Source organism: Pholcus phalangioides, unplaced genomic scaffold (assembly GCF_987345545.1).
Source record: "Pholcus phalangioides strain wild (caught in Gottingen) unplaced genomic scaffold, Ppha-v1.0 ptg000031l_1, whole genome shotgun sequence".
Classification (NCBI taxonomy): Eukaryota; Metazoa; Arthropoda; class Arachnida; order Araneae; family Pholcidae; genus Pholcus; species Pholcus phalangioides.
This window is the reverse complement of record NW_028301621.1, coordinates 6046507-6073544: the sequence shown is the minus strand read 5'-3', so window position 1 is coordinate 6073544 and position 27038 is coordinate 6046507. Positions and strand designations below refer to the sequence as shown.

General features: G+C 38.8%; 1 protein-coding gene across 2 annotated transcripts; it reads left to right on the top strand.

The window, feature by feature from the left end:
• Nucleotides 1–26668, top strand: Hn (phenylalanine hydroxylase). 2 transcript variants are annotated; one of them, XM_089252878.1, is made up of 13 exons: nucleotides 1–145; nucleotides 9317–9445; nucleotides 9535–9712; nucleotides 11351–11445; nucleotides 15930–15997; nucleotides 19842–19892; nucleotides 20440–20585; nucleotides 21444–21579; nucleotides 21669–21795; nucleotides 21909–22004; nucleotides 22229–22362; nucleotides 26167–26282; nucleotides 26503–26668. In XM_089252878.1, exons 1-13 carry the CDS (start codon nucleotides 104–106, stop codon nucleotides 26544–26546), a joined length of 1362 nt encoding a protein of 453 aa, XP_089109004.1. In that variant the 5' UTR covers nucleotides 1–103; the 3' UTR covers nucleotides 26547–26668. The 2 variants fall into 2 exon arrangements, with proteins under 2 accessions (XP_089109004.1, XP_089109005.1); XM_089252879.1 differs by lacking the exon at nucleotides 1–145 and adding an exon at nucleotides 5325–5502.
• The last annotated feature ends 370 nt before the right edge of the window (nucleotides 26669–27038 follow it).

Genomic DNA, 27038 nt, shown 5'->3' with positions numbered 1-27038 from the left:
GTCGCCATTATTGAGTCAGATTCTGTAGCAGCCGAATGAACAAAGCCTTCTTTGCCATTTTTTAAATAATAATTTTAATAATTATTATATTCAAAAGAAAACAATGCAGGACGCTGTCGATTTACAGAGTCTGGTCTGCAAAAAAGTGAGTATAATTCATGATTCATGAGTCAAGCTTTGTTGTAGACGAAATTTAATCTGTAACTGATAATTTACGATATTGGTAATCAGGAAGGAAAAAACGCATCGCCGAGGAAATTGACTAGAAAGCATTAAGAGTCAAAGGATTAAGAGTGGTCCTTGAAGAGATGGAGTGAGCTTGGAAGTCCGTGTGAGACGCAGTTACTCCCTGAGCACAGGGAGTCTCTGAGCGAAGGAAATCCGCGTGCGTGTATGAGAGGACAATCAACTTATTGTTCCAACATGATTATATGTTGAATGTTATTCTATAAAGGGGTCCTTAGTCTTCCTCTCATTGGTACAAAGGGTCCGTGAAGCACAAAATGTTAAGAAGTCTTAGACTAGACTGAATAAAAATACGCTGTACAGTAATACCTCTGAAATACGTCAATAGTTTGCTCCCAGTATAGAATGAATCTTAAATATTAAGAAACGAGGAGTTTGGCATGAAATTTCCCATATTTATTGCTGAGAAATGGCATTACCAGCTAACCATTAACGATTTTTTATACACAGACGTCACAAATTTGGCAATAATTAATGCTTTGATGGTCAGCTGTTTTCACCATTGTCAAAACAGCCGTTCTTAGAATTTCGTACATGACAATCTAGGTTTCCTACCAACTCCATACATGGTTTCTTTTATTTTTCTTTTTTTTTTCATTTCCACTGTTTCTCTACTTTTGCACTTTTGGCACATTGCTAGCCTTTCTAGCAGGGCTGGACAAATCTATTGCCCAACATGGTTGGACATGTAAAAGTTTTGAGCGGGCATGTATTTTTTCGACCACATGCCTGACGCGACAGTATTAAAAAAATTCAACCTTTTTGTTTTCTGTATCGACGATGATGCACGTGTTCCTGCACATAAGCGGGAAATTTTACAGAAATGTTCTGTTTGGTAGCCATGATGCTAGGCCTAATAATTAGCAACGCCTTGCGCTCAAGGGCTCTCCTCTTCTCATTAACTGTACGTACAGCCCGTACGCTTTTCTCTGCAGAATTTCTAACGAATCGGTACATGCCGGAACGTGTTGTGTATGCATATGCTTGGCCCTAACGTGTGTCACAATTGTGTTTTTTTCGCGTTCAGCTGATGATAATTCTCATGTACAGGAACTTGGCTAAAAATGGAATACATGGAAGACTTCTTAGTTTGCATAGAAAAGTAAAGATATATTTTTCCAAAAACATTATACGTCATATGATCCTATTATACAGCATATAAAGTGTTCGAAACGGTTCTAAAGTTTGTGATTGTAAATTTTATGCACCAAAATACCGGTTAATATATTTTTCTGTTTACCGCTAAATTGCCTTTTCTGAACATCACAAAACATAGTTAGCAGTAAATTAGATTAACAAAATTTACATTGGAATGCAAAATGAAAAATTGCAGTTCCATACCACATGTTGTTCATTTGCATTTTGCACATAGGTTTACACCAACAATCATTTCATTTTGAGAATTATAACAGATAGTTTTGATTTTATTCCATAGGTGAAAGCGGGGGAGGGGGGGGGGCTAGCTTAGTGCGGTTTCTCGTGTTTATGATAGTGAACCATAAAAATATGGAATATAATATGTGAGAAGGTTTGCAAATTTTCCTTCAATTTTTTTTCTCCTTTTCACATACTATATGTATTACTATATTATACATATTACTCCCATTTATGCCAGTTTGCGAAAAATTTCACTGAATTTCAGCGATTTTAAGTAACAAAATGGTTAAATAACACTGAACTAAACTGTATAAGGGCCAGGCTTTTAGTGCCAATAGGTAATTTTATCTATTGCCTGATTAATTCAATACTAGTATGCCTTCTGCAAAAAAAAAAAGGAATTCCCGGTTTTTATCAGTTAACTTGAGTGTGACCCGGTTCTTATCAGGATTTGTCCCGGTTTCGCAATTGCGTGATCTGGCCACCTTATCCTAGTCCTGCGCCGTGCCGTAAATCGGTTATGATTCCATATATAAGAGAAGTGAATTGTAATTTGATGATGACTTCTTCCGTCGCCAACAGTGCGACTAATTTTAGATTTTTAATTCTAGACCAAATTCTTTTCGAATTTACGTACTTCTTTAAAAACTTTGATTTGAAAAAATTGTTAATTTCGATATTATTTATGCAAATAAATCAATTTGTTTTTAAAATTTTTTAAAGTAACTATTCGGCCATGTAAAATATTGATTCGGACACGTATTATTTTAAGTTGCGTGCCCGACCGGGCATGTAAATTTTTGGAGATTTATCAAGCCCTGCTTTCTAGTCTTCGTCGTGTTGTTAAGAAGCAATTAGGTACATCAGTTTTGTTTGTGAGAATAGAATGATTGAAACATAATAAATTCTCTGATATCTCTCCACAGGAGGCGAGCGCGATAGTATTATATAAAATCCTATGGTTAGCTTAAGTGGGGAGGGGGGGGGGAGGAAATGAAAAACATTCTACTTTGAAACAGGGGCAAATAATAATAGTAAATAGTAGGATAAAACAGTTTGAGAACGACAGTTGCAGATTTGCAAACAAATGGACGCATTTCGAGCAACTAAAATTTACAGACATTCCGTACTACATTAATAGCAATTTCAATTTGGAGGCTTTCGCAATGTTGGATATGGCTCATAATTGTCTCAAAGAAATGAAAGATTTCACGGAAAAAAATAATAGTTCCTAATTTTGATAAATAGTAAAAAATGTTGACAGGAGTTGCTTAAACTGTAACCAATTCAAAGAGACGAAATGCATCCAATAATAAGACGCGCGTTAAGTTATGTACCAACCATGCTTATGGTACGAGAAATTTTCGAAAAGTTGGAAAGTGAGGAAACAACTCAATATTAATTTTATGGTTCCGTGTGGAAAATTCTGAGAGGGAAATATTTATAGTGTCGTAACGAGGTTTGTGTTTTATGTTGTCCATGCGACAATAAACATCTGACCCACGAATAATTAATGACTTGCGTATCGTCTACGTACAAAATCGTCACTTCATCGCCATATATGTAGATGATACATTTGTAAGTCACTTGCGACATCGACGATAAACGACGCAAGAGAAATAAACTGTCCAGAAGATATGTTTAATCATATGTTTATTACGCTGTCGATAATAACCTTTTACGGCCGTTACGCTGTTTTCCTAAAACAAAACCAACGCATCCTTAACCCGCTATTGGACTGACATTTTTAAATGACGGTTTCAAAGTCATGTCATTAATACTCAGTAAAGTTCACTGTGTTGTCGTCTTAAAACAAATTATATGTACCTGCTGAAGTTTACTCTTTGAGCGGCATTGACGAGATATCTCGCCTCCTTGAAATCCTGTTATTTTGGTATAGACAAGCAAAGACTTTTCGTAAACTTTAAGAAGAACACTCAATACCCCCTTAGTCTGCATCTGCTGGATATTCCTCATAAATGATATGACATTTTGAAGGGGTTTAGTGATTTCTACTGTGCCGTTTAAAGGGAGGCCACCACTACTAAACTACGCATACACCTCGTTCATATTCCTCTACGGAACTTCTAACGAATTAGTGCGTATTGGAATGTGCGTGTAGGTGTTGTGTACATAACGTGAAGTTTGTTTCCGTGTCCTGCTTGTTGTGCGTAGTGCTGCCATCTGCCATCAAATTTTCTAACTATGAATGAAGTGTAATGATTTAATAATTGTACCGTTGTCGGCCTGTTGGTTAAGGGAGGCTGGTGACCCTCTATGTCGGTGCGTCACACAACACTGCGTAAATAAGGAAGGAATGGTCGTGTCTCCTGTGGTGCATACGGATAGCACGCTTGCCCGGTTTGCAAGAGCACCTGACAGAAAAAAGTATTTCCTTCAAAACAAATGCAGAGTGAAGTTCGCAGGTCGACCCCTATTAGATGTCTTTACGGCGTTGAGGGCGAAGCCACGAAAACGGCAACCATAGCCAGCTATTTTTTTTATTTACTAGTCTTGATAAGGCTTGTTGAAGTCTTGTTGAATCCCAAAAAACATACAGCGATACTTCGGCTTACGAATTTTTCGGCTAATGAAGATTATTTTCGTGATTTTTCTCTCTCCGCTAATGAATACGGGTTCCATTAACGAAAATTTCACTTGATATGAATGCACGCGCTCACTTAAAATAGCCGCGTTGCGAAGTGAATTTTCGCGCCAATCATCATCATAATTGCTATCACTCCAGCCCGATTTACTCCTGCGCACCTCGAAATCTTTTCCTGGTGTACCTCCGCTTCCTTTTCTGAAAGTTTTCCAATCATTCCATGTAAAATGAAAGATTCAGCTGAAATACGAAACTACAAAACGCATTAAACAATAGAAAAAAAAAGACGCTGATGTTTTCAAAGCACGCGTTTTTTCAGCGCAAGACGCGTTTTTTCACAGCATCAAATCAAACTGAACAGTTCGGACATTCTAGGAGCTTAACTTTTCCATCTGCATGTAGATATGGGACACCTACATCGACTAGGTTGACAACATCAGCTTTAGTAGACTAAAGTAGGTGTTGGTTCGATAAATAGTGTAAAATAAAAAAATCTTCTCTCATATTCCTGCAGATTCTGATTGATCCAATTTTGAAGCCGTTCATTTTAGCTTCCGATAAGTTTTTGTCTTTTTGCAGAGCTCCTTGGTGTTTTAAGGAGTTTATCTTTGTACCTGGAACGAATTGAACGATTTTCCACAGAAACTTGTTTTTCAGCTAACGAATGTGATTCTGGAACGAATTCTCTTCGTTAACCGAAGTATCACTGTATTCATATTTCATATATTTTTCGTTTTTCACTATGAATTCATGTCGAATTGTTATACTCAAGTGTAACCTAATTCAATTACATCTTCAAACACATTTTTTTCCGCCATTCCATCCGAATCTGTGTTTGTCCATTGATCTTAATTCACCTTGGTTGCTGATTTATATATATTTCGAAACGGAAAATCACGTGGATTAGTGCGCAGTCGGATCCAATCTTTGAGCCGGATGCCCTCGTTCGAATTATTCCTCTCAATAAGTATTCGGCTATTTTCTTTCTATATTTCGGTCTCTTCTCTCTTTTCTTTTTTTTCTTTTTTTTTTTTGGTGACGCATTCGCTGAATTTCGTTTATTTTCCCTCCGAGCATAAATTAAGTGCATTCGACGTGGACTCGAGAATAAATAAAGAGGATAATTGCTCTTCCTCTCGTCGAGAATATAGGTATATATTAATAAAGCGACAAAAAATATCATTTACACGTCGAGCATAAACCGCGGTTCAGCGAAACGAATATTTTGCTCTCTTTTTTTCTGAAGGATGCCGGAACGGATATCTGGAGAGGAGGTTAGTTTTCGATTTTATCTCTTCATTTTTGAATTATCTTGCTAAGAATCTAAGATTACAGATGCCTTCGCGTTTCAAACGCTCTAATCCGTGAGCCTTTGGAGTGTGGGCGACACAATATCTGGGTGGTGTTGTGTTATTCCGACTCCTTACAAAAACATTGGGAAAAGCCCCTACCGCACTGCAGTGAGAACGGCTTTAATAGCCATTACTTCAGCTATTGCAAATCTTCGATACTTGAACGCAAATTTTGAACGGTTCTTTTCCGCCAACAACCTTTCTTGACGTGCGTGAGATCTAGATTTCGAGGACTTGCGCAAGCTAGAATTAAGACAGAACAAAAAATGACAAGTAAGTAACAAGTTGTAAGTTGTTATTCACAACTTACAAGGGTCAGTGGAACCCGTTTGGGGGATTTTTGGATGATAACGGTATATCTGATGGTGTGATAAATACGTTATATAAGAGTTAAAATCCATTTTTTTTTTTGTCTGGGAAGAAGTTACCATAGACTTTTGATAGCTTACGGAAGGTGCTTAGTAATGGCGGTTTTATACAGCTTGCCTAATGCGGATATTTGCCTTCTATAACTTGGATGGCTTTGTGAATGCCTCTTTGGTAACTTTTCTAACGAACACAACAGCAGTCAGACTGTATTACAGTGTTCTGTTCTCATCGGATATTCCTTGTTGAAGTAAATCTCAATAAATCTACTCCAACAGGTTTCATATTATTGAGCATTTGAAATTTTATGGAAAGCAGCAAAATGACAAGATTTTTGGTGGTTTTATGCATCTTGCGGATTGCGTCACTGCAGCGAACCAACGAAGTTCTTTCTTATCCCTCCAACGTTTTTCCTTTTCCTCGCTCCTTTTTTCAATTTTTTCTTCTCTACATGCAGAAATTCAGCAAAGTGGAAAAAGCAGTTTGAAGAAAACTGGGAAAAACAGATTATTCTATTTCGATTATTTTTTTATGCTTTCACGTACTGGATAACTCGCACAAACATGTTTTAGCGATTCAACAACAATAGAAAACGTGATATATAGAGATTGGGGGACTGCTATGAGTGGATATTCATCATTGGAGTGGGTAACAATATTCAGCCGAGGATCAATTATTAGTTATCATTTGTTTTCTGTTTTTAAACACAAACCTCGTTTTCTCTTAAACGGGACATACTTTTCTTTGCCTGGGAAAAGAAGCCACCATAGACCTCCAGTCTCTAATGTAGGGAATTTTAATAACTTGGTAAATAAAACTGGTGCATCTCGAAGACATAGGTGCTCGAGCACCCTTCGTATTATAGAGGTCCGAGCAAACCATACTTTATTCAAAAATCTTAATTTTTTCGCATAAAGCTCAAACCGAGCACCAGCATCCACGAGTCTAAAACACTTCCGACGCACCCCTGAATTTAATTCATTTTACTTAAACTGCGCGTTTTTTAGATTCTAACACTCTGCATAAATCAGCGACGTCGAATGAAACGTGTGAAAAATTTAAAAAAAGAAGAGAAATAATAGTATAATAACAAGAAGCATAATATCTTGTCGAAAAGAACTTTTGAGAAAAAAATAATGGGCATATTGCAAATAAACTGCTTGCAAAATATATAATGCTTAATTATCGTAGGCGTAAACTCTGGCTCAGCGAATACGACGGTCTGATTACGTCATTACTAAGAAAATATATGTCGACAAAGAGGAAAGGAGAGAGAATACCTTCTAGCCTCCTACATTCTTGCAGCTTGTTAACGATAACTCACAGGGGGAAAAAATTTAATTTTTTGGTTAAACCTTAGCTTCAATGAGTGCGCAGAAAAATATTTAGACGGGAAAAAAATGGCCCGATAACTATAAACGAATTTTTTCCCACGTTATGATATTGTTCTGTTCCGTCCTTCGCAAAAGTTATAACTAGCTAAGCCCGGAAGTTTAGGCACTAAAAGTGGTCGAAAAGCACTTAAAATGCTTAAAATAGGCACTAAAAAAGCATCAATAGTTTTTGGAAGGAAGAAAAATAACTAAAAATGAAGATATTAAGGATCCAAAATCTAGCTGAAAAATTGGGTGCACTTAATTCGTCTGTTGTTTTAATTATAGTTTATGATAACTGCATTATTATCAGTTATATTAATTCAAGCCCAAAAAAAATAAAATAAATAAAATGTTATTAGATCTTCAGGATTAGGCCAATTTCAGGGCCACCATTACCAGACGTGGAGCCCGTAGAGAAAATGATGTATGGGGCTCCTCCGAGTTGCGAATAATTCTCGTTTATTTGTTGTATTATTTGGAATATTCAATATTTCTATAGTTTAAACATCGCTATCTTGTTCTATTTTTTATATAAAAAAACTAACTTTTTTTTAAATATTACCACGTATTCTGGACTCCTTCAAGCGTGGGGCGCTGCGTGGTCGCATCTGTCAAATGCCCCTGAGGGCCAATCTGGTGAATTTAATGGAATACTAAATATGTATGGTTAATAAGTAGCCATGGTTGCTTGCAGTGCATTTATGGTACAAAAAAAAAATCAAAACAACATGGGTCCCAAAGCCCTGTCTGCTCCTAACCTGCCGTGTGTGAGCCATGACGTCAATTAATGACCTCTTGGGACAGCGGTCAGCTATACACATACAACGCAGTCCACAATGCCTGAGCGAAACATATTATGTAAAGGGTGAGGAGAGAAAATGAAATTCTAGTTTTCCTCTGCTTTTCTAACACTGGGTTGCGTTCATCTGAAACAAAATCATTCGCACCTAATGCCATCTGGTCAAACCAAAGTTAATGCACAGCAACACCGATCTCTTAAATCTTAAAATTTACGCCTAAATACTACGATTATTTACGATTCTAATAAGCAGCGTGAACTGTATTTGGTTTGAGGGGGGCTCTGCCCCATATTTTTCATATACACTATTGCACTTGACATTATTTCTAATTTGATTTTACGTACTCTAGTCAGTTTCAAATCCTCTTTCTACGAAATATGCATGCCCTCAAGCGAAAACAAACATAGGAAAAAAGGGGAAGAAATTTTCGAGTGAAGAAACATGTTTTTATCTACTCACACAAAAAATTCTCGAGGTTACTTTTTCTTAGTTCAAATCCACGCACACACTTGGCAAGCGAAAGAAAGAACGGTGCCTCTTGTTTTCCTTCCATAGAACGTAATATTATGTTAGAAACATTGGACTGGACAAGGACTGTTTTTCTGCCCATTATTCTCTGGAGGTTGTAGACCTACATAAATGTTTCCATCTGGTGTGACCTATGTCATTCGTGAGCTATTAGTTAATTGCTGCCGCCATCCATATTCAGAGCCATTCAAATTATTTTATGCATACATACATACATATACACACACACGCGCTGCAAGGAAGAAATGTTCTATCTGTTTCCATAACTTATTGGTCGAGCAGCACTCGTTCGCTAAACGAGAGACCGGAGTTCGAGTCCCTGTGGAGTCTCAGAGATGAAATTTCTTCCCAAAATCGTCATCTCCACATATATAACCAATCTTTCGGAAATATCCTGTATTAACAATTGGATAGGGCATCTCTACATAGAAGTTGTAGGCTGACTGAATGCGAAGTCGGAATGCCGATGATGACTTTTGACAAATATAAGTGCATTCTGCAGTCTTCTGTCCTTTTGTTTTAATTCTGCCTCTAAAACTTATAAACCTCGATGAATCGTCCTTACGAATGATTTTCAGTGGATGAACACCTTTCTATTAACCAAGTCATTTTTCTTTGTATTGTGATAGTTGTGCGTAATTAAACATTTTTTTCCTCCATACATAGGCAAATGACGTTTCGAACGAGAAAGATTGTCGCAAAAGGACAGAAAGCGAAGAGCTCCACACCATGAGCATCATTTTCTCCCTCAAAGAGGAAGTCGGGGCTCTGGCCGAGGCTTTGAAGGCCTTCAAGGTGACGATGGCGAATAAGCGTTTGATTCCATCAACACTTATTAAATCTTATAAGTAAAGTAATATTTTTTTTCTCCTTTCCCCTTATAGGACAACAAGGTCAACTTATTCCACATCGAGTCGAGGTCGTCCAAGAGGCTGGACAAAGGTTACGAATTCATCGTCGACTGCGACGCTCGAAATGGCGATGTCACAGCGGCGATGGAAGAACTCAGACAAATATCGCAGTACATGACCATTATCTCAAGAGATCGCAAAGATAATCTCGGTAAGACAATCGACAAACAGATGTTCCTGAAAGGTCCGGGAAAATGAATCACCCTTCTTGTATTGCATTTTCCCGAGATTACACGAATCGTCATTATATATGACCCTGTTCGTTCCCTTATTCCTCCTGCCCACCTACCTTACTTCATGTTTAACTTTCGGGGGTGGGGGGGGGCGGTATCACCGACAGATCAAAAGCGACTTGTTCTGCGATCGTTACTTCTTGGACGTCGAGTTTTAACAACTGAAAAGTTCCTTTTGTTTTGAGTGAAACCTCTCCCGAAAAGGTTTTTCCTGCTCCGAATAAAGATTTGTTTTCGACGATTCCTGTCGAAACAGACCTTCATGAATTCAAATAGCGAATGGAATCGGAGAAGATATAGAGAGAGAAACTCTGTTTCTATTTCCATTTCAACTGGTAGAGTATAGGCTATATTTACGGCTTCCTTTCTAAACTTTCATTTCATCAATTCCAAACGGCGATGCCGCAACGTAGAAAACAATTTGATCGCAGACAAATATTTTCAATTTATTCTTGACATTCATAACAATTAACTGGAAAATAAAGAAAATGCTTCAGTTCGTGGTTTAGGGCTATTCCTTTCTCAAGAGGACAAGGGTTGCACCACCTCTTCGTCCTTAACGACAATACAGTCTTCAAGCCTTTTTTACATCTTCAACTGAGGCGGAAAATGACTTCTACTGGTAAAGTTTACAATGTCTTCGAACAATAGTAATTTCGTATATGAAAGCAGGCAGACCAACAATATGATACTTACATAACATGAAAATTGAAGCACTTACTATTCTTCATTAAAAGCAAAATGAAAGCGCCAGCATGAACACGAAATAAGCTAAACTCTGACAACATAAATACATTGTGAGACCACACACTAGATTACACATTCCGATATTTACCAATTCGTTAGAAATCCCGCAGAGGAACGTGTACGAGGTGCATGTATGGTTAAGTAGTAATAATAATTGAAGACTGAAAGTGGTGAATCGCAAAAAAGCTGTTTCTGCGCATAACTATACGTCCACACTAGCGACCTCTTTACACGCTCTTTTGAACTACTTAAAGGACTACCAGGCGCTTTTCATGCTTACAAAGCATTGCACATTCGATAAAGGAAAAGAAAATCCGTGAAAAACGGTGTTTGATGTTTTTCGTACTTACGACGTTTACCGCTTTTGTCTACCTGGGGATAGAGATGTAATACACTGCCTGTCGAAAGAAAGCTATGACCAGAAGAGTCTCGTGAAGATGCCACCGCAGTTATCCGCGAAAGGTTTGGAGATCAAATCTCTTTGTCAGTTTTCCCTCTTTGTGATGTAAATGTGCCAATCTACCATTTACAAATAATGTAAAATAAATAATCCAAATTTCTTCTGGATCATGGCTCTTTAGAACGTGCGTTTTTCATTTTGACACTGGTATTGAAAGATCGCGTTTTTTCCCAGATTGCTTCAGCAACAGGTACACGATGAATTCAACTTCGGATCGTTAGACCTTCACATAAACTCAACTTGTATAAAGTTGAATATATTTCATTCAACGCCGAATGCAAAATTATGAATTCTCAGTTCTTACTGTCAATACTAATAGATCCTCATTTTCTCTTTATTATTCAAACAGATACGGTGCCGTGGTTTCCGAGGAAGCTGAAAGATTTGGACCGATTTACAAACCATATTTTGACATACGGGTCCGAGTTGGAGGCTGATCATCCGGTGAGTCTTCGGTATAAGTGATGAAATAATTTGCGCCATATGAACATATCATTACATTATGCAGTAGGGGATGAAAACATCTCACGCTAGGCGTGTATGACTCTGTGTTGGGTAATTCCTGCTAAAAGTTCACTGCTAAATGTTTACTTGAGGTCCTTGCCATCAATGACTTGATTCATCTCATTGCAGGTGAACTTGCTTCTGTTTTCCATTTATCGGTTACTTTTGTTGACGCCGACGTGGTCGAAGATCATATTTCCTCTTAAGATCAATCACTGGGGCTCTTGCCGGTTGGAACTCATCATCGTTCCCACCGCTCAGACGCGTACTTCCAGTTTTCTTAGTATGTATGCGGTGTAAATTGTTATCGAGGAGCAATATAATCCACCGCACCCGAGCAAAGCTCATAGGGCTCTTCAAAACTCTTCTTTTGAAACACAGTCGACCGTTTCGGGAATAGCACCAAAATGAAATTTTTTTGTATATGGGCAAGATGTCAGGTAATGCCATAAAGATCCAATCTCACCACAAGCACACATGGCGTTGTCCGACTTCTTGAAACGTTCTAGATACGTCGGTAATGGGCCGTGCTCAGTTATCATAATAACTTTCTCTCTAGACCAAATGGTACCATTCCAGCGGACGCGTTTCTGTATCTTGTAGGCATCTTTATGTGCATTCTTGTCCCATAGCTGTTGCCCTTTTGTAACAGGTCACTTTTTAGCGGCTGTTTGATGTGACTGCGTGGTAGCAAGAGTTGTTCTTCCTTTGGGAGATTAAGAGCATCTTTGGCCAATCTGTCCGCAATTTCATTCCCCGCTATTCCTGCATGGCCTTTGACCCATTTGATACTGATAGACGGATGGTCGTATAAATGCTTGCGTATTCGCCGAGTATTTTCATGTGGAGTGCGCTGATCACGAATCGCATTAATACTAGACGCGCTGTCAGTATATATCGTCGTCTGTTGATTCAGCTTAATCGCCCATTCTACTGCAGCTAGTATGGCCAGAACCTCCGCCTGGATGATGCTGTTCCCTTGACGCAACCGTCGACTCCAAGCCTTTTCAACAGATCCTTCTGCATTCATAACTACGTATGCACAGGCCGTGGATGTCTGTTTTTCAGCCGTCCGTGAACATACTAATAGCTTCATCCGGGAAAACCTTCCGTTGCAACCCCAACACTAATAAAGGTCGCGGCATACTAATAATAATGCTAAATCTAAGTAAAATACAATATAACTAAATTAAAAGAGTAAAATAATGAGAAACATTTTTAAAGGAAATTAAAATAACCTAAAAGAGACATTACGCAATGCAAAATATCCGTAAAAGATTATACGAAAGAGGTTGATATTAACGTTATTCTGTATCGGGAACAGTCCAGGACCGGAGCTTTTTTTGACATGTGTTTATCCAAGGTGTCTTAACTGCCGTTGCACTTGACTTTGCCTGTATAAAAACCGACCATAAGACGACGGCTGAAACGACTTTTTCTCAGCCCTATACATCAAAGAAATAGACCTTTTCGGGATATTATGCCGTTTTAAACTAAAGAAAAACGTCATCTGGTCTCCGCCGGGAATCGAACCCCGGTCCTCTTACAAACCTGGCAAGTACGCTACCATGTATGCCACTAGAGACGCGACCCTGTCTTTCTTAATTCACGCACTGTGGTGTGAAGCGCTGGTATTTATGTTAGCACAGTTGCCCGGTTCACAAGATACCCGAGATTCGATTCTCGGCGGAGACCAGTGACTTTTTTTCATCCCGCGTTCACCACGGAATAAAGTCCAGAAAACCTATTTCCTAGATCATAGGACTATCATGAATAAACGCCATATAACATTTTAAAAAGCTGTTTGTATTTCATGACGTCTAGTTTATACGAATTCACACAAACGTGTCACACTTTCATAATGGCTATGTTTCCAGCAAAATGGGATGAAGTCATATCAGTTTCCAGATTTTGTGAGAGACGCCATATAATGTTTGTTTTGAAACCGGATAAAATTCACCCTTTCACCTGAAGTAATAATCGTAAAAAAAACTCTAGATCGCTGGAAGTTAAGGGCTCTAAGCTGCTGCCTCTACAAGATGTAACAGGAGGAAGAGGGTACGTTCACCCTCTTCCTTCCTTCCTTGTTAGAATATTTCAAGAAGATGCTTATGATAATGATGTTACTTCTGCTACTCAAAACAACGACCTTATGTACAGTAGCTCCAATCATTTATTTGCTAGAGAAGCCAAGGCTATTTGATGAGTTTGCTGTAAATAAAACTGGAGATTACTCTTTGCCACCGTTTATGGCACCCGCGCATTGCAATAAAAGCTGAGCGAACAACTCGGAAAGAGGTAAGTACTGTAGTTTTCGAGCCACCTACGGCAGGCTACTTGAGGCTGCCAGAAAAAGAATTCTTTCTTAACTGATATTTTTACTGCCGCAAGCTACTAAGCTTCTCGATATAATGAAGCTCGTGCCCAGAAACACGTTTTGTGCAAATCCGCGCACGTCGTACACTGGTACATAATGGTTGAATAGATCTATCTAAGGCGACTACCAAATGCAGCATCGAGTAGCTACTTAAATAGGTTCTTTCCACAGAGCTTCAATCCTTCATTCGAGTTGGATGGTGGCATTGGTCAACGACGTTTGCTAGCAGAGGCGATTTGAAATCTTCTTATTGAAAAAAAAAAAGAAATCATTACACTAGGTTATCTCGTTACTATTCCCGAAAAAACAATATTCTTTAGAAACTGCTTTCTTCATGATGACTGTGTTTTTATTCCTTACAATATCCTATGAAAACTGAAGTTCAAGCATTCTTTTATTGATGTACACTGCTCAAAACAATTAGGGGAGCACATGGTTTTAACAAAATTACGCAAAGATGTATACCGATAAGTAACATAAAATTAATCATTCATAATTTAAAGCCTAGCAGGAAACGGAAGAAGAAAACTTCATATGCAAATCAAAGTTCATGACATCAAAAACCAGAAAAGGGAGATAAGGGCAGAAATCGGGATGTTGCAGAAACGTCTGTTTTACTGCCGTAACTGTGAAATTCGATTGCGCAGTATTTTTTTTTGAGACAAGGTGACTTGAGGATGTCTCAACAACGTGATTTACCGGAATCCATGGCATGGCGTGTTATAGGCAGACTGGAATCCGGGCAAACACAACGTAGTGTCGCGGACGCTGTTGGAGTCGCCAGAAGTGTTGTTGCAAGGCTGTGGAATCCATTCCAAGAAACAGGAAATGTTAGACGTCGACCAGGACAAGGTCGGCCACGCGCCACTACAGCAACTTATGATCGGTATATACGGTTAACAGCCCGTCGAAACAGAACAGAGAATGCTATGCAGCTGCAAAGACGGTTGCTCTTGGCAACAGGACGAAGGGTGTCCAGCCAAACAGTACGTAATCGGCTTCATGAGGGAGGGCTCTATGCACGTAGGCCAATGGTCTGCATTCCGTTGACCCCACGCCACCGTGCGGCCCGAAGAAGATGGGCTGCTGAACATCGAGATTGGGAGCAACATGATTGGAGCCAAGCGCTGTTTACAGACGAGTCCCGATTCAGTCTGGAGTGTGACATCCGACGTGTTCTAGTATGGAGAGACAGGGGCGCTCGAAATAACCCCGCATTCGTTCGTGAAAGGTCACAATACAGACGAGCTGGTTCGATGGTATGGGGTGCAATCAGCATAGGCGGACGTACGGACCTGCATATCATTCGGAATGGCACTTTGACGGCCCGAAGGTATGCAGACGAGATAGTGCGACCTCATGTCAGTGACTAATCTAAAATAATCGATTTTTAAAAAAATCCCACAAGATCCAAATGAAGAGATTCCAGGCTTTAGCAAAATAATATTCAGCATACAAGTATTAAATTGCTTCAAGTGGCAGCATTAATTGCTTGTCTATTCCTATACTTGTTTATATCCAGCGAAGAGGAATGAATGGAACGAAGAGATAGAAATGAATAAATTACATTTTTATAGCATCAGTTAATATTATATAGTTACGAAAATATTCTATTGAAATTCGATTAATCGGTCGATTAAAAATTTTTGATTAACCAGATAAAAATTTCACTCGATTCCCAGCCCTATTCGAAAGTTGTTGCCCTGTCTCTCTTGAGGCCAACAACGAAACTTCCACGTTTTTCTTCAATATTCGCAGAGATATTTTATTTCAAAAATTGAAGGAAAATTCGGAAGAAACAGCATAAACTAACGAACAACGCTTCTTTCCCAGAAGAATATTCAAAAATTTCATATTAACAAAATGAAAATTTTTCACTACACCTTTTTACTGCAAAGTTTGCACCTTTTGAAAGAAAAATAACTGCCCACACAGGATATTAAATTGTAAGTTTAGTGGTCCATGAGGTTCGAAAAAATGGCGACGGCTTCACTAGACCTTGGCCCGGAAATTTTTCATTATCACTAACATATTTTTCATTTTGCAGGGTTTCAAAGACGATGTGTACAGGGCAAGAAGAAAAGAATTCGCTGACATCGCCTACGACTACAAACAGTAAGTTGACCAAAAAGAAGTATATACTGTAGTAAAACCTCGATAGCTCGAATGTGCAGCGGCAGCAAAAAAAATCGATTAATCGTTAGTTCGACTTATCGGAAATTCTGATTTCAGAGTGGGAAAAAGGAAATATTTTTTGAAATCACACGCTACTGACGAATTTCGTAAAACATGGTAAACTACCGACGATGAAAAAATTGGAAAAAAATAAGTTATTCTAATTGAGTCATATTTAATTACTGAGTGAGAATATTAAGCAACAAACGACGAGTGCATACATCAAATAGTATAGGCTTCTGCTAAGCTTCTGCGGCAAATAAATGATGTACATAAAGTCATTTTTTGCGTAGCAGAAGTAAAATCATTATGGAAACGGGGCATACATTGTACTTACATAAATGAAACGAATTATAAGTAAAGTGTATACAGAATATTTTCTGTCAGAAAATGCAGTAATTTTTTACTGTCTCACTCTTTTCTTGCACTTCTTTCATGAGAAAGTTGTACACCTTTTGTAAGCAGACAAATGAATCTCCTATATTCTATTGCTAAATGCTAAACTCTGCCATTGACTGATAAATTCTATTATTGACCTAAATTTCTCTTATTCCCGAAAATTGCAACTTATTGTACTATATTATTTAAAGTATTAACACACAGCAATATATGTTAACATATACAGGATGAACGGGACATATCCTAGCAAACGAAGTGGAGCATGAAACACCCAACCAATACTGTTCTACCTCGAACCGTTTTCGGAAAATGGTTGGAAATAAAAATGTGTGAAGTCTAAAAAAAAAACCCGAATTCGTGAAGTTTCTAAGAAACTCACACGCAAACTAAGCATATATAATGGCGGAAAATAAAATCCCAGCACCAAGAAGAAATTAGTTTAGAGGAACGAAATTTAGGCAAAGCAATTGTCTAGGTAACATATTTATTTGATTAAAGTTTCAAGGTCACAGAGATTACAGTCAGCGTGAGAAAATTCATTTCAAATGTGAAATGGTGGTACCCCTGTACTCGCCACGATTGTGCATGCATTGTGTCATACAGGGGCCGTATGACATTTTGTGGAATGAAGTTTCGTGCCTGTTGCACTTGGTCAGTCAAATCAGCAACTGTTAATGCTGGTTGTGGATGACGCTGGATTTGTCTTCTAATAATGTCCCATACGTACTCGATGAAAGAAAGATCTGGTTATCTGTCAGGGGCCAAGGCAACATATCGACACTCTGTAGAGCACGTACGTTGGGTGACAGCAGCGGTATGAGGACGAGCGTTATCCTGTTGGAAACCCCCCCCCCCCCTTGAATGCTGCTCATGAATGGCAGCACAACTGGTTCAATCACCTGTCTGACGTACAAATTTGTTGTCAAGGTGCTAGAAATAATGACGAGAGTGTCCCTGAAGTCATAGGAGATCGCTCCCCAGACCATAACTCCTGGTGTAGGTCCAGTGTGTCTACGCCGCAGACAGCTTGGTTCCAAGCGCTCGCCTGGCCTCCTTCTTACCAACGTACGACCATCCCTGGCACCAAGACAGAAACGGTTCTCATCTGAGAACACAACAGATCTCCACTCCGCCCTCCAATGAGCTCTAATTTGACACCCCTGACGTCGCAGATGGCAGTGATTTGGAGTTAGTGGAATAAACACTACAGACCGTCTGGCTCGAAGCTGTCCCTCAAGTAATCAATTTAAAGCAAACTTGAGTTGCATGATCATAGTGGCGCTACTAGCGCCACTCTTATTCGTCTAGTGCGAAATTTGAATGGGCGTCATCTTTCAGATGTGCAAACACGCCTCCCAAATTTAGTTTATCTAGCACAACTCCTTCTTAGTGTTGGGATTTTATTTCCCGCCGGTGTATTTCGAAATAACGGAAAAAATAATATAGTGACACTAGTTTCGTTGAAATAATTGGATCTAATGGTGTGCTACAAGCGCTAAGAAATTCGCTAAGTTCATAATCGAATTGTCGCCAAAATTTTTAATCGCCAATTCCGCAAACACCCTTGTAGCTGCAATCAGTCAAACGTACTAAAAACTTTTCCATTGCACCAGCTTTCGAAAGAGGCTACAATAAACCATATCGGTGTTTTGGTTCAGGAGAAATTTAGCCTTTCGTTCGCAATATACATCACTGAAATCAGCGTTTGTGGAAGTAGATATTCGACGAAAATTCGGAATTAGCGGTTACAGATTTTGGCGACGATTTCTTTTTGCAGAAAAACCTTATTTGGTCACATTACCTCTATCTGCAGGATATCTGTATTTAATGGTGAGCTTCCAACGCAGAGAAGATTGGTGAAATGAAGAACCGCGAATTGTCTCCAAAACCTACTAAAATTACTTCGACGAACGCAGATTTCAATGATGAATTGCAAACAAACGACTGCATTTCTCCTGAACTAGATCACCTATATGACTTATTGTGGGCTCTTTTCGAAAGCAAGTGTAAAACCGGGATTGCACTATAAAAGTTATTTTATAAAACTTAAAAATGCAACCAATAAGACTATCGGTTACACTTGTGCGAATGTAACCCTTACGATTATTGGTTGCATTCTTCAAGTTTTATAAAAGAACTTTTGTCGAACTTTTATAGTGTAAACCGGCCTAATGGGCAAATTTTTGGTAAATTTGACCGATTCTAGCTGGAAGGGTGTTTGCGTAATCGGCGATAAAAAATTTTGGCGACAATTCGATTTGGAACTTCGCCAATCTTTCGGCGCGTGTGTAGCATCATTCCTCTATAGACATTTTTTTGAATTTTCAGTATTATTCCTCAGCTGCTTGCTCCTTTTTCATTTTTTTGGCGCTTTTGCTTGAAACAATAAAAGCCTTTTTTTTTTCGACGCCCAATCCAGCTGTCCAATAAGCTGATAAAGGTGCCTCGATGTTATCAAATCCTAACAATTTCTTGCACATTTTTTAGTTTTTTTTCACCTAAAACACCCTTACTTTGACAGTCTAGGATTACTTTTGATCCCCATTTTTTTTTATTTCGATAAAGTTCACACAATGCTCTTTACTTGCTCCTTTCTCAAAAACGGCAAGTGGAAAATGTCGAAAATATAATAGACCATGTTATAAATGTATTTGTCTTTATGATTTGGCTTACCTGTAGAAAATGCATAAAATTTGTTTTAAAATTCGAATATTGAACTCAGCCGTAGTCTCTTCTAATTTATTTTTTGTTTTAAAAAGGCGCACGATTGCGCGACGAATTTTTGCGTTTATAGAAGCTCAAAGATGCCCTCTTCAAGTTGACCAAAGAAATTTGGCCGGAAACAGGCCAGAGTTAGAGTAAAATGCTTCGTGTTTCAGAAAAAGTCATGTTCAACATTTTAGAAGTTACATCACGTTTCAGTAGATCAATTAAAAAGAATGCTAGATTTATACAATACAATATATACGTATTCGCGCACGTATTTGCTCAAGCTTCCTCAACCATTAAAACCCGGATGATTTGTCTTGAAAGTTTCTGAAAAGGGAAGAACTGACACGTGCAATTTCTAAACACCAATTTTTAAAACTTACAAAACTAGCCAAAACATGCTTCCACGTCCGACCGACAGGAGAAAACCGAGGTTGCCAAAAAATGCACCGTCTATTCAGCGATATAAAGAAATATATTTTTCACCCATTGTGAAAAAATCGACTTCGACCAGCTTTTCTGTTCCCCACCGTGCGGCGGCTCATTGCTATCGAGGCGTACTCATATTGCTATAAGCAAGATACTGTGGCTAATTCAATGGCTCGTGGTGTGTGTAGAGTATATAGTGTATATTGTATATTGTATTGATAGATTATTTTCGTTTTTTTCGTAACAGTGGGCAGCCGATACCCAAGATGAAATACACGGATGAAGAAATCGCAACTTGGTAAATCGCTTTATATGTTTCGTACATAATTGTATAGTGCTTTATTATTTAATACAGTCGTAATTTAAATCAACACTATGTATTAATGAATGGAAGAGTTTGCTACAATGCATTCACTCACTCATGAATCGCATGTCTATGTATACAAGGTGAACAATTCCGGCGCAACTCGATAGTGAAATCACGCAAAAAACACCCAAGTTTCAGACCAGGGCTGAACGCAGTCCACACAAACCCCCTCAATTTTAAAATCCCATTTATGAGTTGAACTTTGCCCCGATATGAACGATATCACATATTTTGGTTTTGAGAGTAAAAATAAAATGAAAAAGAGAAAAGCGTGACTTTGACGACGAAAAAAGTTTTCTTGTTTTATTAGTTCACGCGGAACGTGTTTCGAAACGTTTACGCCAAAGTGAGTTAACGTCACGTTTTCCGAGACAAAAAATACCACCGCATATGCCTAACGTTTTGTTTGTTTACTTGCTTCTGAATTCTTCTTTTTTTCTTTTTTTTTTTGAAACGTTGCTTCTGTTTTATATTTAAGGGGTCGGGTTTTCCGGCAACTTGTACAGCTTTATCCTACTCACGCCTGCAAAGAACACAATCACATTTTCCCGTTGATGATAGAAAACTGCGGCTACAGGGAAGACAATATTCCGCAGCTGGAGGATGTATCCAACTTTTTAAGAGGTAATCCTTGTTATTTTTCCCTCAAAATTATAGTCAACGTGTTTCCTATTTGCTTGTGTAACGTGAAAACAAAACACACACAAGGAAAAGCTGTGGAGGTAGGTGCTTCAAAACATAGGCCGGCGCTCACTAATAACAACGCTGTGGCATTCCGTTGGGCGTTCATGTCAGGTTGGCTCTTTTCTAACGAATGGTCATCTTAATTAGAGCTGTGTTTCCCCTTTTCCTGATTTGAGATGAGATTTCTTACGGCCGTATTCACCGACAGAGTTTACACTACAATCGCAGGTTAAAGACGTAGAGATCGACACAGATTGGTTGAAATCCTGAGTTTAACCAATCCGTGTCGATCTCCAATCCTTTCACCTGTGACTGTAGTTTAAACTCTGTCGGTGAATACGGCTGCTAGAGGTTCTTCGACTTGGACTTCTATCACTTCCAATGTATCGCACTTCTCTGCCGGGACTTATTGGACAAAAAACCGGAAAAAGAGTAACAGCTACCCTTCCTCCTTTTTGTCGATATCAGTTTCTGAGATTTATCATCATCACTTCATTTGTACATCATGCAAATTCGTTGCCAAAAGCTTGTACGTAAAGAAGTTAATAATGAGTGACACATTAAATGTATAATCATAATGCTTTCGCGTTGTAAGGCACTGTATACAGTCCAAACTCCGTTTAAGGTACACTCCGAATGAAGGACATCTCTATTTAAGAGACGGGTGTCCTTTAATAAAGATTTCCTTTTCAATAAAACTCATTTACTTTTGAATAAGAGAGACCTCTATTGAAGGAACTAAATTATTCTCATTATTGAAAGGTTTGTTTGTATATTTACATGCTTCGTCTGTTACAGATTGCACTGGTTTCACACTGAGACCTGTAGCTGGCCTGCTGAGCTCTCGTGATTTTTTGGCCGGATTAGCTTTCAGAGTATTCCACTCAACTCAGTACATCCGTCACTCTTCGATGCCTCTATACACGCCTGAACCGTGAGTGTGACTGTTGTTGTGGACATTTTATTTCAGTCGATGCATTTTGTTGCTCGGTGCGTTGTTCTTATCCTTGCCTTATCTCGTAGTGACGTGTGTCACGAATTGATGGGTCACGCTCCCTTGTTTGCGGATCCAAGTTTCGCTCGATTCTCTCAGGAAATCGGGTTGGCATCACTGGGAGCTCCGGATGAAGACATCGAGAAGCTTGCGACGGTGAGTTCAACTTCATAATTTCTAGCAAAAAATTATCCCTACCTTTGCAAGTGTAACTAACAATATTATTGTCTTAAAAAGAAACCTTACCATCTTCACATCTCGTCTCGTAGTGTTATTGGTTCACCGTTGAATTTGGCTTGTGTCAGCAAAACGGAGAGATGAGGGCCTACGGCGCCGGATTGCTCTCGTCCTTCGGTGAGCTCGAGGTAAACTAACATTCTTACTTCCAATAGAAAAAAAATATTTAAATATATGCACAGTGGAACCTCCCATGACGGACCCTAATCTAAGTCCCGGGGCCTTAACGCTCAAAATTTTTGGTCCCACGGGTGTTCCTTATGGAGAAGTTGCACTGTGGCTATTTTCTAAGAAATTCTTGGTATGACTCTGCAGTTTTTGCTTTATTTTTTGTGTTTTCTTTTCCACGCAGTATTGCTTGTCCGGCGCACCTGAAGTTCGTCCATTCGATCCTCATACGACGGGTACGCAATCCTATCCAGTCACAAAGTACCAACCCATTTATTACTTGGCAGAGAGCTTCGAAGACTCGCAGCAAAAAATGAGGTAATTACTGGTTTCATATCAGAAAAAAAAATCATTAGCCGATCGCAAACCCCTTCGTCCAGGCCAGAGTGCGAATGGGTTCTTTACAAGTCGTCCAGCTCTAGGGAGATTATCATCCTTGAAAAAGGATTTTAGCTAATAATGAAGACGCATGGTAGCACCACTAGAACACGAAACAGTCATTATTCTGACAACTTTGAATTAAGATCTGTGATGGCAGCCTATAGATCTGTGATACAAGTTGACATACTGACGTTTGCATTGACTTTCACGGCGCAATATTTCGATTTGATTCACGTCTGAATTCGTCGCCAACAACTGATTGACAAAACCTCATCAATAGATTTTATTGATCAGATTTGCATACTACAAACACAGAAAAAATACAGTTGTTGATTATGTGAAACTAATCACGATATCCGTTTGATAGAAGCACAACCAGCGAACGCCTCTGTCTATGAATGGGTACACAACATCGTCTCTCCTGGCCAATCCGGCCCTTAAGAGAATTTCATGCGACCCGCACAGCAATTATAGAAATATGCCATCACTTTGAAATATAACGTCGATGTTAGATGACGTTATCGAATTACGCAGAAATAAAGGTATGATCATGAGTTTTTAGTTCATGTTTGCTTGACGAAGCTTTCAGGCTCTTAAACAACCGCTTGGTACGACCAAGACAAAAAACGAATCTCCTCAAGCAGAAAAATTTGAATACCAATGAATTACCCTTGATTACGAGTTATTCACGTTAAATTATAAAAATTCTGTTAATTTTCTATAAGTTGACCGAAACACCTCCTCTGCCCGAATTAAATTTCAAAAGTCTCTGCGCAGAGAGCAGGCAGACCTTCAATACATATTACGAAAATTCAGACGTTTACATTTGAATATATAGAAGACAGATGGCAACATCACGAAAACGCGAAACACGCATAACCCTCACAACATGAATATGTTCGAGACATGAGTGGTTTACGGAAATTTCTTATCAATATATGTACGGATTATCACAAAACATTTCATTACAAGCCAAGCAACGCGCAAATGACGAACGTCAAACTTGGAAGGACCCACGGACGGTCTTTACATCAAAGCAAAGCTGCATTAAGAGACCTTTCAAGCGGCTTTGCACAACGAGACTTGAGTTGAGCCTCTTACATTTGTATAGCGGTGGTTGCGATGCTGCGATCGCAACTGGTTGAGAAAGAGAAAAAGACAAAAGCAAAAAAAAGTTACGAATATTGTTACCCCTCGCTCAAAGCGAATAAGCATATGGTGGACGCACCTTTGCAAATTCCCCCAGAGGTATGCTTACGTACGGCTAAGTAGTATCTAATAATTTTTGGTCCACGGACCGGGACCAGACACTGTGTATATACAGGGTGCATAGGTAACAGGACGTATGGTATTTTACTGGCGAATTGTTGATCCTACAGGCATACTTCCAATTAGAAAAAAGTATCCAAATAGCATGTGATACTCAGATATGTCATTCGTGTTGCCAGGGGTTGCGTAGTTATTGAAATAAAAATGTTAGGTAACTTTCTATACGGACACTCTGTGCTCAAGAACCCGATTACAAAGTTACTGTCCTGTCTCTCCTGATGCCAACAAAAAAACTCCGTTTCTAAGTGCAATATTCACCGAGATATTTAAATTCGAAAAATGGGAGAAACATGCAAAAAAAAACAACACATCGTTAAATGCGGGAAAAATGGTTTGCCTCTATTTAATGATGTTTCCCCAATTTTCCTCTTTGTAGGAGGAATTCATGAACACGGGGTGCCTGTATAAAAAGTTAACATTTTTTTTTATTTTCATAACTATGAACTCCTTGCAACATGAATGACATATCTGAGTACTACACGTTATTTGGATACTTTCTCTAATTCGAAGTATGCCTCTCGGACAGCGGTTCGCAACCGGTACTCCGTGTGCACTCCTCAGGGGCCTCCTTGGTCACTCGAGAACCAAAAAAAAAACCCAGTAAAATTGTAAAAAATATATAAATATTTTTAAATAATAAAAATGAATCGGTAACATCGATAAATAAATAAAAAATAGGCCTACATGGGGCTCCACCATAGAGACTATAGGCCCAAAAGGGATCCGCGAGTAAAAAAAAAAGGTTGAGAACCGCTGCTCTAGGATCAACGTTCACCAGTAAAATGCCATAAACCCTGTTTTATTAATTTATTTATTCACGTCTCAACAGGCAAGGATTGCCCAATTACAGAGATGGACAAGAGAAGAAAAATACAAAAACGCAAATACAACATACTACAAAAAAACAAAAACGAGTGGAACAATAGAAATACATACGAAAAAGCATAATAACATTGGTGTAGTCGAATTCGGTCGATGACAATTTTCTTGTATAGCTGATAACGTGGCATTTTGGAACATTGAGCTGGAAGAAATTAGCCCGCACCAATCATGGAGAGACTGTAGGTCTCTTTGTAGAGCCATGCAATCTTCCAGACTCCCAACTTCGCGATAAATTTTCACGTCATCAGCATACATCAGACACTTTGATGCACTGAAGCACCGAGGAAGGTCATTCACGAATATTAAGAAAAGCAATGGTCCAAGATTCGAACCCTGGGGAACACCTGATCCACTGACATACTTTGCTGAAATTACGTTATGAAATAAAACTTGGGATGTTCTCAAATTTAAGTAGCTGGTGAACCACATGATAGAATTCTCGGACACATTGAAAGAACGGAGATTGTAAAGTAGTGTCTGGTGATTTATTTTGTCGAAAGCCTTAGCGAAATCCGTGTAAATGGCATCTCTTTGCTTGCTGGCGTCGATCGACTTAGCAAGATCGTGAGTGAGATGAACAAGATTTGTTTCAGTAGAGCGATTCGGCAAAAACCCATGTTGAGATGGAGATAATTCTAGACGGATATGGTTGTACGATTTGCAATATACGATGTGCTCGAAGAGTTTAGACACTGCGGATAAAATAGAAATGGGTCTATAGTTGTTGACTTCGGATACTAGACCGCTTTTTAAAACCGGAATGACATTTGCGAGCTTCCAAGAAGATGGGAAAACATTTTTACGCAAGGAGAGATTAAAGAGAATTACGAGAGGTTCTGAAAAAATATCTCCACATGCTTTGATTATGTAGGCTGGAATACCATCCGGGCCTATGGATTTGACAGATTTCATATGCCGTATAGCGCCGATAACATCACTTTCAGTTATTTCACCAATGTCAAAAATATCAAGTCTATTAGCTATTTGATGTTCACTACTGTAGTCTTCCCAAGATGTACTTTGAACCTGAGAAGAGAATACAGACTGGAAGTACTCGGCGAATTTGTTTGCAATTTCCTCATCCTCCGAAAAACTCATTCCTTCATAATTGAAGGTACTCGGTGTAAGTTTTCGTCGTTGAGATTTCATAAAGTTCCAAAATTTAGAAGGGTCCGTATGAATATCATCTTCAATGTGGCGATAATACGCGTCCCGTGCACTTCGGATCAAGGATTTAACGAGTCTACGTTGGTCACGAAAATTGTTAAGATGCAATTGACTATTACTAGATAGAAGTTTAGTTCTAATTGAATTTTTCTTGCGTATATCCTTGATTACATTAGTGTCGAACCAACGAGGAAAAGATTTTTTTGGAGTCACTTTTTCGAGGGACCTGTGTACCCTGTATATTGTTAGAGTGTATTCCCCGTATCGTAGACTTTTGTATTCCTCAACTCAGGAGAAATTCTAATCGTGGTGTTTGAAGTGCGTAGTTTTGTTTTGTTAACGATACCTTATAATGTTTTTCAGAGAGTTCGCTTCAACGATTCGTCGTCCGTTCGCAGTTAGATACAACGCCTACACCCAATCCGTTGAGATTCTAGACGCCAAACCGCAGGTGGAATCCCTTGCCAGGGATATACAGTGTAAGCATATTATATCCCCCCTTTTCTTTTTAAAGCACATAAACTGCGATGTATATATTATTCTTATGGATTTACGATCTATTGATTATATAGGAATACCTGTCGTGTGTGCCAGGCGATTATTTTGTATCAAAAATTCCGTAATCAATAGTAATCATTAACCTTTCATTAATATCGAATGAGGTATCATTGATTTCTTATATTACCGTTTCATTTCCAGCGGAGATGCAATTGCTGCTCGATTCGTTGAAGAAGATCCAATGAAACTCTTTACAATTCGGTGCTAAAATACACTCGAAACAAAGATATAGACAATTTGTTTGATTTGTACGCTTCAACATCGGCTTATCTGCTTTTAAAAAAATAAACAATTTTAATTTACAGTTCATCTGCACCAGCACTATGTTATTGTGACTTGTGATTCATTATTTTAACAACACTGACGGATTGGGGACCGGGATCCACAAGAGCAAATAAAATATTCTCTAGGAGGGTATCTATCCCATACCCCCAGGTCCCTCTGTTTGTTGCACCTTCCGATCAACCAACCAACTGCCCCCTCCCCTCAAAATGGCATTAATCCGCCACTGATTGTCATCCACGTAAAACTGCGATGATTTTTTTATAACTGCTAGTTGATATTGACAGATACGTCAAGTCTCATCCACAAACACGTGTTCATCAAATCGGTCTAAGGCTCGAACTTAAAAAATCCGGCCTTATTCCGGTATTACACTATAAAAGTTTGATACAAGA